Source organism: Oreochromis aureus, linkage group 6, assembly GCF_013358895.1.
Source record: "Oreochromis aureus strain Israel breed Guangdong linkage group 6, ZZ_aureus, whole genome shotgun sequence".
Taxonomy (NCBI): Eukaryota; Metazoa; Chordata; class Actinopteri; order Cichliformes; family Cichlidae; genus Oreochromis; species Oreochromis aureus.
The window spans coordinates 34,110,473-34,120,992 of NC_052947.1; the positions used below are offsets into that span (position 1 = coordinate 34,110,473).

Genomic DNA, 10,520 nt, shown 5'->3' on the forward strand with positions numbered 1-10,520 from the left:
CACTGATTCAAATATAGAACACACAGTTTATTAAACTTTTCAATTACATTTTTGAACTGTAAAAATATAACAAAGTGGATTTTTTTTTTTTTTTGCACAAATAAAAAAATAATATTCAACCTAGTAGTTTTTTTTCCCGTGTCTGGAAAGTGTTCTAAAAATGACCACAACACGAGCAGATAGCTGTCATTTGAAAAAAACAACAAAATCAAATGTAGCAATGTATGCATAGTTCCTGAAGAGGGCAGTGTTGTCTTTATCAGCCACTTGGAAAAATTACATTTCACTCCAGTAACAACTAACTAATTTTGCAGGGGCATTTTTTAATATTTGCCGTTATCTTGTCTTTTCTATTTTACATTTAATTATGTGCAACAATTAACAACTTATACAAAAATTACATTACAAATGACACAAATTTATTTCTAGTGTTCATGTTTAGGATTACTCATCACACAAAGCTGACATACTATCATAGAAAGATTTCACTAAAATTTACTTGTATAAAAGTTGAAATAAGAGGTGGACCTGCACACTCATCTCCTTCATATACTTCACAAAGTGCAATTTCAGTCTTAAAAAGCCACTTGGATGTTTTTCATACATCTGTTTTTTCATCACAGTAAAATAAAACTCAGCATTTTGTTCAGTAACCATCATCGTATTCATTCTGGGCCTCCTGCCGGGCTAGCATGGCCTGGATAAGAGCACTGGAGCCTGAAGGCCCAGGGTTTTGTGGCGGAGCAGTCATCCACTGAATTCTGTCATCTTCCTGTGCTTGCTGCCTGGCCTGCATGACCTGCATCATGACATTTGACACTGGATGCGGCAGGTCACCCATGTCATCGTCTGTGTCCTCTGCTCTTCTTCTGGCTTGCATGGCCTGTGTGACGGCACTGGATCTGTTGAAAACGTCATATTGATTATTCTCTTCATCCTCCACCCTGTTTCTGGCTGCCATGGCCTGAGCAAGTGCACTGGAAGATGACGGGTTTTCATCACGCATCGGATACTGATCTTCATTCTCCTGGTCAGCTAGTTGACGGGCCAACATGGCTTGCATCAGAGGACTAGAGTTGGACATTTCAGAAGGAACAGGTACTCCACCAATGCTGTATCTTTTCTCCTCCTCTTCAAGTTGCTGACGTGCAAGTAAAGCTTGAACCATGGCATTTGAGTTGGACTGATCACCAGATGAGTGATCATCTGAATGCTGTTTCATGCTCTAAACAGAAAATAAAATATTCAGTAAGGCTGATAACAAGCTTCTACATGCAAAGTGATGTCAGCACGAAATAATTTTCACAACAAACCCCTTTTTGTTTCTTTTGTTTGGTGGTTTTGTTTGGGAGAGATTTTTGAAGGTCCTGTAACCTTTCTAACAAGAAGGACTTGTCTTTCCCTTCCTGGTGGGGGGGGAAACAGAAGCAGTCAGGCAAACAAAAACAGAAAAACATAAACAAAATGTAAATGTAAATCTATTCAAGACTAGACAAGTTCCCACTTGCTCCTGAGGTCTGTTGAAATATATACTAAGGGAAAGAGTTTCTAGAATAAACTCACGTTGACAATCTGTTGTCTCAGACGACGAATAAGCTCCTTTCGGCCATTAGTGACTTGCCACAATATGTATATGATGACACTGAGCAGTAAAATTGCACACAGGAAAACCATTTGCTTAATGACACAAAATTTGCATCAGTACACATGAGCATTCATATGCAAAGCTCAGTTATACGCAAAACATGGCTTGGACTTTTTCAGTCAACATTACAAAGTACATGCTGTGGACATAAGACAGCACTTGCACTATGCACTTACAGGATGATGAGTGTGATCAGAAAATAGAAGATTTCACTCAGGATGACATTACTGTAAATCTCGATGACCCACTGAGAGCCAGTGACGTTTTTTAGATCATCTATCCAGACATCAACCGCAGTGAAGGAATTGTTGAGTCCACGAAAAGGGCCACAGCCCTCTGAGGGAGTCAGGCTATGGAGCAAGACAGAGTGAACAAAACAAGACTGAGGCTGGAACTTTTCTGTATTATCAGTACAAAATGCATTATTAATCAAAGACAAATGTATTATTTTATTTTATCTTAGAAAAGAATAAAATAGAATTGATGGATATATTTTTTTAGCAGTTCAAGTCATGTCCTCTTACCTCCAGGCAGTGTATGCAACAATTGACAGGGCTCCCACAAAGAACGGGAAGAAGAGAAGGAAGATGAAGATGGTTTGCATCTGAGCTGCCCTGCCAGAACGCCGCGGGGGCTGACAGTTATGTGTGAGACTGACCTGAGAAGTACAAAAAACAAACTTGTACTACCCCATAAATACACATCCATAAACAAATATATTATTGATTTATTTTTGTAGTAACTTTACTAATAAACTTGTGAGCTCATTTAAGGCCATAACAGAAAACAGAGCTTGGAATGGACTTTTTTAAAGATCATTCAGCAGGTTCATGAAACACACAGCATCATTTTAATAAAAAGAGTTTTCTAGAATAAACTCACGTTGACAATCTGTTGTCTCAGAAACATTAATAAGTTACCTTTTTGCAGCATTAGTGACTGCCACAATAGCAGATCCGGCCTAGATCAAATTACAAATCCTACAAAGTTCATTAAATTTCAGTGATTGATTGATCTTGTCTGGTACCATTAAACCATAATGGTTACTCCTTAAATCCGAAACCCAGGCTGTCTTTTCCATTACCCAAAATAAAGCATCTATTCAATGTGATGAAAGGATTTTAATTAATTATTGACTGAGGTGCGCAAATAGAGTAACACGACCCTTATGGAGCATGGAGCAGTCCCGGTAGCAGCATTTACCTTCTTTAGATAAAACAGGATGAGGAATTTGAGAATCTGCATGGCAGGTAGCAGAGGAGAGAAGTAGATTCCAATCCTGTGGAGAGAAAACAGACGATCGCATTTAAATAATTTAAGAAGGTCCAAGATCAAGACAGATAACATAAGATTTGACTAAAATCCACTGACACACTGCTAGAACTTATGAAATGTTGAATGTATTGTTCATATGGTTCATACCAGGCCAGCGTCTGTGAATAGATGAGTTCAAGGACATTTCTGGCTACGTCAAACTCAGGAACCCCCATGCGTGGTATTAATTTTGTCCCAATCACGCTATTAGAAAGAAATTGAGTATGTGATTTTAAACATAGGTCCATCTAACAATTTAAAATATGAATTGAAATTCTATAACTCACTTGCTAAGAAACTCTCCAAAGAAAGATCCCAACATCAGGAAAAGGAAGTCAAAAAGGACCAGACGGTACAAAGACTGCCCTACCGTGGACTCCCAACACTGACAATGAAACAAATTCACTAATGAATGTCTATGCCTACTGAATAAAGTAGGGACAGATAAAATAAACGTATGTTGTGTTTAAAAAAGGAAATAAATGGATATTTATTACTTACTGGATCTTTAGCAGGCACCTTATTCATCCAATAATAACACAAAACAGATAGAATGGACATCTTGAGAAAGACATTTCTATATGTGAAAAAAGAAAGTATTTCAATTTTTATTATTGGTTAAATAAATAATTGTATTTGCTTTGTGCTAGATGTGTCGATAGCTGCACCACTTTAAAATATATACAGTCATGGCTTTACATAGATACCACTATACTTTATATTTACTTTTGTTTAAGCCTGATCCTAGAACTGTTCCTAGATCCTAGAACCCCCAGTCTTCTCACTATACTGCATAAAGACTTGCGTCGTTTTATAACACAGCTCACAAATTACACTACAATTAACTTTAACAAGATTGGGAGCCTGCTACCATGCTGGTGACTCTGCGATGATGTCATAGGCACACCAAAACAAGGTTAGTTGCCTCCTTATTTCCGGTCTAATGGTAAACTAAGATATCTATATTCTGTTATCTATCTAGACATAGACATAGACATAGACATATTTATATACATATATTGTTTTACTTCACCTGATCAACAGAGCATATATCTGTTTGCGGTGGGTGGAGTAATGCTCAAATTTGTTGAAGAGGGAGTAGAAGAGTGGAATAACCAGGTTTATTAAAGACACCACAAAGGGAACCAGGAGTGTCTTTGCCTCGTCAAGCAGAGACCAATTGGCAGTGTTTGTTGTCTGCAGTAAAACCTAAAACAGGTAAAGATAGTGGATAATGACGAATACTGTGTACAATGAAACAATAAAAACCCTGCGCTGTTGGTAAATGACATGACTTTCAGTAAATTTATGACACCTGGTTTAGATTTTCACGCTCTGAGAGTACAGGTGAGGTATATATTTTTACATGTTTTTTAGTTTATACTAGTTTTACTAACAAGAAAAGTGGTTTCTCTAGAGAAAAAATATGCATTTGCATTGCCTGTAGTCTACATTTAACAGACACAAGTAATTCCAAAGTCTAATTATTCCATTTTAACTTATGTACCTTATGCTCATACTTGCAGAGAAAGTAAATACCGGCTGCACAACCAAAAGCCAAGCTTGTGGAGAGAAGCCAGCAACCAAAATGAATCCCATAGTGCTTCAGTTTTTCAGAGACTGTAAGGCGTTCCTGCTGGGCTGTTTCTGATAAAGACTCCTGAACGAGCAGCAAGAGGACAAACAATGAAATACTGATGTGAATGTAGGTTTAAAATACAGAATTTTAATCTGTCACAGTTAATTCAGCATTTGATATTTTTTTAGAAAAAAGAAAAACGCTATAAGTCACCTTGAGCTGGACACAAAGGTTGTTCCTGCGCTGTTTCACTGCTTTCTCATTGGTTACACTAAAATCCCAGGTGCAAAGAAGTTGCCATGCACTGTTTGATGCCGAGTCTGCTAGTACATAGTTGTTCTTGAAATTGACTGACATGCTGCATGTGGACAAATCAAGATTCAGGATCATTGTTAGAATCAGAGCTATTGGAGCAGCTATGAGAGTTTTTATATCTACAGCTATAAATCAATGTTATGATTTCTTGTTTTGGCATACTTATATTAGAATTTTCACATTTTCTAATAATTTATTATTATATTTATCAATTTTTTCTTTTGAGTTATCTCTTCTTCTCCCACATGCATGTTGAGGAGTCATAACAAAGCAATTTCCCTGTGGATTTTTATCATGATGAGGACTTAACTAACCTGTAAATAAGTGAAATTCCACATAGCACCATATAGACTGCAATGGTGAAGAAATAGGCCAGCTGCATGTTGTAACCCACCAGAGCTCCATTGCTGTAGCTACCGTAGTACATGACCGTATATTTGAAGTAACCCTAGGAAATCCAAAATATATGCAACTCTTGTTCATTCAGAACAGAGAGAATTGGATAATATCTAAAATATCTAACATGATATTACATAATACATATCAACAGTGTTTGCTAGTTCTAATTGATTATGATCTGCCATGTAGTGCAGATTCATCTTTTAGATTTTCTTTTGTGAAAACAAATGCTGTGGCACTGTCACTCCACTTGAAGAAACCCCACTTGTGGTTGGGGTTTGCATGTGCTCTTTGTGCATGAATGTTAGGTTAACTGGTGACTAAATTGGCTATAGGTGTGGATGTGAGACTGGCGATCTGTCCAGACTGTAGCACACTGCTCACCCTATCCATCCTTGGAAAACAAACAACTGCATTCAAAATAATGCAGATTTGAGCCATGAGCATAAACCAAATAATTAGCTCTTTAAATATTACATAGTCATTTAATTAAATGGTAATTATTACATTAGCTTTAAATTTTAAAATAATGATGGTTGTGACTTCAACAGAAGATAAATGCATGTACTACTTACAACTCCAGTTAGTATCTCCAGTCCTCTGAAGGTCACATTTTGGGGTACGTTGTTCACATTTTGAGAAATGTTTGGGGTGTGCTTGTAAACAAGCAGAGGGATGGTGACAAAGCCAAAGTTGACCAGGAATGAGAAAATGTTAAACATGAGAAGCCACTTCAGGAACACAAAATAGGTGAGAACACTGGTCCCAAACTTCCCACCAATACTTTTCATAGCGCCTTGCCACAGTTCCAGGGTCTGCTTGGCTGACTTTACATGGTACCCGCATTTTCGTGAAAACTGAAAAAAGATCATAACATTCTGTATGTAGCATATGAGCACAAATTATGAATGAGCTGGGCTCATAAAGAGATGCAGCCGTTGCTTTTATGACAGATAAAACACTCACCAGAGACAGCTTTTCAGAGCAATCTGCCAAACATGTGAATTGGCGAGACTTCCTGGAAGACTGTAATTCCAATTCTTTCCTGTAAGAGTAAAACCATTGGGATCCTTGTCAACTAAATTACCTGCATCACACGTTTCTGCAGGCTGTAGAAGCCCCTTTGGACTTCAATTAGTACTTTCTTGTGTAATTTGTGTTGGACAAAAATAGCAATACTTCCTCCAGAGATCTTTATTGCAACACCTGTGGCCTCCAAGCATTTGCATACAGCTTAGTTTATGGTTCCCAGCAGGATGCAATGTTTAACTAAATGTTTTGAATGATACTGAGAAGGATTTTGTTATCACCTTTATTTGTTTGTGGCTCACCCACCTGATATGTTTCTTCTCTTTAAAGCTCATTGGAAGATCCCGAATGGCCTTGATTCTGTCTCGTGTTGACAGAGCAGCAAGTTCCTCGAGCAGGTTTTGTTGCTCTGTCAGACACAAGATGACAAGACAAGTGCTGGCTGTTAAATCTTTGCAAGTACTGCCATTCAGAATACATATCAGGTGTCATAATTCACTTTCCAAAAATCCACAGGATAATCTGACACCCCTCAGGTGCGCTTACCATTTTGCATCTCATTCCAGATGGCATCCTCTGTGAAAGCTGTTTGGGTATGATCTGCATCAGGAAACATGCTCATCCTTCTCATCGCTATTCCTCTCCACCGCATTGTCATGTTTCCTGGATTTGCACACAAGCAAAAGACAGCCAGCCTTCTGTTGTGATTATTGTGGATTTTCAAACTCAAACGCATGAGATAAATACAAGAACAGAGTGACAGTCAGCAAATGAACTGGGTAGCATTTTTCAATGTAACACCTGCAGCCGTTTACGCAGCCTTTATCACTTACTTTTTTCTATAATAGCAATAAGCTGCTACTTATTTATTAATTCTAAAGATAAATATCGACTGCAAAAACACTGACAGAAAGTACAGGACACAGCACCATATACAAACTAATGTGGGTCCTATTATGCAACTGTTTGTTCAAAATCTTTATTTGTGATGAATTTATTATTTCATATTTATTTTCATTTCATATAATGCTATGATACTGAAGGTGTTGGTGCCATTGCCCACCAAACTGTATTACTTTGCAGTTATTCTCAGAGTATTAGTCTGTGTGTATTATTTGCATGTATTAGTTATGCCTTTTAACAACTCTTGGTATGACTCTGGAATTTCTTTTTCGTCTTTCAGAAGCATAGAGATCAAATGAAATGGGAGGAAATGGAAGACATAGTTATAATTTATCCTGAATTTCTATCTATATGGATTCCATTACAGTCCATCCAACAGTTGCTAATACAGTTTACTTATGTATTTAATGTCATAGGTGATGAAATAGATATTAGACAAGTGAAAACAGATGTAAGTCAAATTCGTATATCTGTGTCATGTTCTATGGTAATCAAACTATAGTTGAAAAACAGACCAACAAACACTTCTACTGTATGCTGTAACTTTGTATTTGAACTTCATGCATAAAACATTTCCTAAATAACCCCCTTTGCTCTGTTTTATTTTCTTTGCCAATTTCCTTGTAGCTTTTATTGTTGACAGCCATTATATCCACAATTAAGGATACAGTCTAGTGAAGACATAAGTATGAGGATAAATGGCAATGTTATGTGAAATGATTAATATGTGATGCAAACTTTACAGATTAATGTGTGTTTAGTAATACCATAAAGGAACTGTGTAATCTTAAGTGTCATGAAGCGTATTACCTGAAGACGATGGCAGTGGAATAGATCTTGACTGATTATATTCAGAGTCCATCCCAGATATACTGTGATCTAAAATGTAGAGGAGATAGAGAGGAAGTATCAACAAAGGGTTACTTAGCAACATCCACTGGCATATACAAAAAACGAAGCTGCTGAACAAGTAACACGACTTTTTCAATCAAACAAACACAAATGTATACAAACACTTTATGTTGCTTTATGGTTAAATAATTTAACATGGCCACAAAGAGGTGGTACACATACTGGGTCCATGGTGCCTTGGAGGACTCCTTGGGCGTATGGAGATGGCGTCCATTGGGATGTTTTCTCTACCCCTCCAGCTCTCCTCCTGCCAGCCACCTTGAGGCACTCTCCCTATAGCATCATCATTGCTAGCCCTGTCACCCCACCAGGTTGGGTCTTGGTTGTCATAGGGGTTAGTATGGTGGGTTTTGCTGGAAGCCCTAGAGCCCAAACAGAATAAATTAAATCATTAATAAATTATATAAATTTGTGGCACCTAAGAGCACTGACGTTATCACATCAGGAAGAGAACAGAAATTTCAAGTTACTGATAGAGTTATTTGAATTTAAACTGTGGAGGTTTTATTTAATTTAATTTTAAGCACATTCAGTCTTACAGAGTACTGTCAGACTGATTTTAACAGTAAACTGTAGAGACCAGTGTACTAATGTTTACTTTAGGGCTCTCATATAATCATCCACAATCCTCAGACCTTAAATCTTGTGCCAAAAAGATTAACACTAAAATGAACCAGCCGAGGATAAAGCAAATATATATACCAAATTCGCGCTGTTGCCTGTATCTTGAGGAGATCCTGTTAAAGCTAGTTTTTTATTTGCTTGCTTGACATTGCGATCTTTTCTTCACAGTACTTCCTCTTACTACAAGCACAAACAACACACCACTCAAACTCCTTCACAAACACATTCTTTGACAAATTGTAATTCTATACTTTTCAGGAATAAAGATTTCTCTGATCCACATTTGAGGACAAAAACAAATTTTATGTTATAATATTAACACAAACCTTCTATCAATTTCCAGAGTCTCGGTGTCATGGTATGCAGGGTTGAAAAATCCCCCGTTCCTGTAACTTGTCATGAGATCCTTCAAATCGATCCGTTTGCTTTTCTTTGGAGACAGCAGTGATTCTTCAGCTCAGTATGCCCCAGTCGCTCCCAAGATGAGGATTTTGGTGTCAAGTGGCAAAATGTAAACGACTTATTCCATATGAAAGACAAAAATTAAAATAAAGCAATAGAATTGGGCTTGAAGTCAAGTTATCAAGCTAAAGACTAACCCTAAACAAGTAGTATAACATGTTAATACCACAGGGTTTTCTGTATAGAGGCAGCTTCATAGAAAGCATGTGCAATTTGATCTCTAGAGCGCTCGGTCTGATCATTATAAATTCATGTAGGAGGTTTGGTTTCAGCCTGGGGAAAGAGGTTTGGTTGCAGTGGTATAGCTCTGTGGTTCTCACAAAAAACATTATATTATGGCAAGAGAACACCTCTGTCTTATATAACAATGAACAGTAAAACAACAGACTGATGGCTGAACTATGGAAACAGGAAACCTATAAGAAATGTGTAGTTAGAGTTAGGTTCTCATATAATTACAAACCTGTAAAGATTAAAAGAACTTGTCAAATGATATTCTGCTCTGTTATTAAGCTCTGCTTACCTGGTTATTGTCCTGTAATGGAGAGAATATATCTAAAAGGACGTCCTGACAATACAGAGTTGCAGCTTAAAAGTCTGAGGAGTATCTCTGAATTACCGTCAGTGACATAAAAAGAAGGACTGTCCTCCTACCAGGAAGTTTAGCCTGAGCACACAAAGGTAAAAGTCCGCTGCTTCTGAACTGGCACTTGGATATTGAAAGGTCACGCTAGATTGTGACATGAATAATTAAACCGCCAGTGCTAATAATTATTTAGCATCCTTATTAAAACTTAAGGTGAACGCTCAAAAGGCTGACGTATAGGGGCGAATACTGTAGGAACTTATTACAGACAGATAAATGGAACCTATAACGAATAAACAAATAGTCTGAAACCGGAAAAAATGCTCTTGCAAATTGGGTTTACTATGCTCCACACAGGGAAAACCAGGGACAAATGTGTCACGGAAGGAAGAGTTGTGAGCAAGCATTTTAAGTAAATGAAAGGAAAAAAATAGACAAACTGAGAATATATTGTGTGACTGTGAAAGTAACTAATATAATATGTAATCTGTATGTACATAATTTTATTTTATTTTTCTTTTGAGACTGTGAGTTAACTAAAACCTATTTTAAGCTTAAATCTGGCCAAATACGTCATATTAGTATAATTAGCAAATTCGCTTAAAAAAATCCCACAAAGATGACTAAACAGCATAGAATATAATATTAAAAATGTAAATAGCGAAATGGACTATTATAAAATGAAACCAAATACATCACCCAGAAATATCATATAAATAAATAATAGCTAGTGTCGCTCCTGGAGCTGTATC

The 10,520-nt window shown here is 37.1% G+C and overlaps 1 protein-coding gene across 1 annotated transcript; it reads right to left on the minus strand.

Annotated features, from left to right (window-relative positions):
• Positions 1-71: 71 nt before the first annotated feature.
• On the minus strand, positions 72-10,395 carry tmc5 (transmembrane channel like 5). The gene is made up of 21 exons (XM_039613861.1): positions 9,706-10,395; positions 9,047-9,239; positions 8,259-8,458; positions 7,995-8,063; positions 6,828-6,944; positions 6,588-6,690; positions 6,219-6,297; positions 5,828-6,109; positions 5,168-5,301; positions 4,752-4,896; positions 4,467-4,619; positions 3,993-4,168; positions 3,461-3,536; positions 3,247-3,344; positions 3,068-3,163; positions 2,849-2,924; positions 2,170-2,303; positions 1,822-1,995; positions 1,564-1,642; positions 1,314-1,406; positions 72-1,225 (listed from the first exon to the last, which is right to left on the minus strand). Exons 2-21 carry the CDS (start codon positions 9,118-9,120, stop codon positions 647-649), a joined length of 2,937 nt encoding a protein of 978 aa, XP_039469795.1. The 5' UTR covers positions 9,121-9,239; positions 9,706-10,395; the 3' UTR covers positions 72-646.
• Positions 10,396-10,520: the final 125 nt, after the last annotated feature.

Coding starts and splice junctions, on each gene's coding strand:
- tmc5 (XM_039613861.1), bottom strand. CDS start 9,120: ATGACAAGTTACAGGAACGGGGGATTTTTCAACCCTGCATACCATGAC. Junction 6,298..6,587: donor AAAGAGAAGAAACATATCAG/GTGGGTGAGCCA, acceptor TTACTCTTACAG/GAAAGAATTGGAATTACAGT. Junction 2,304..2,848: donor TCCTGTTTTATCTAAAGAAG/GTAAATGCTGCT, acceptor TGTACTTCTCAG/GTCAGTCTCACACATAACTG.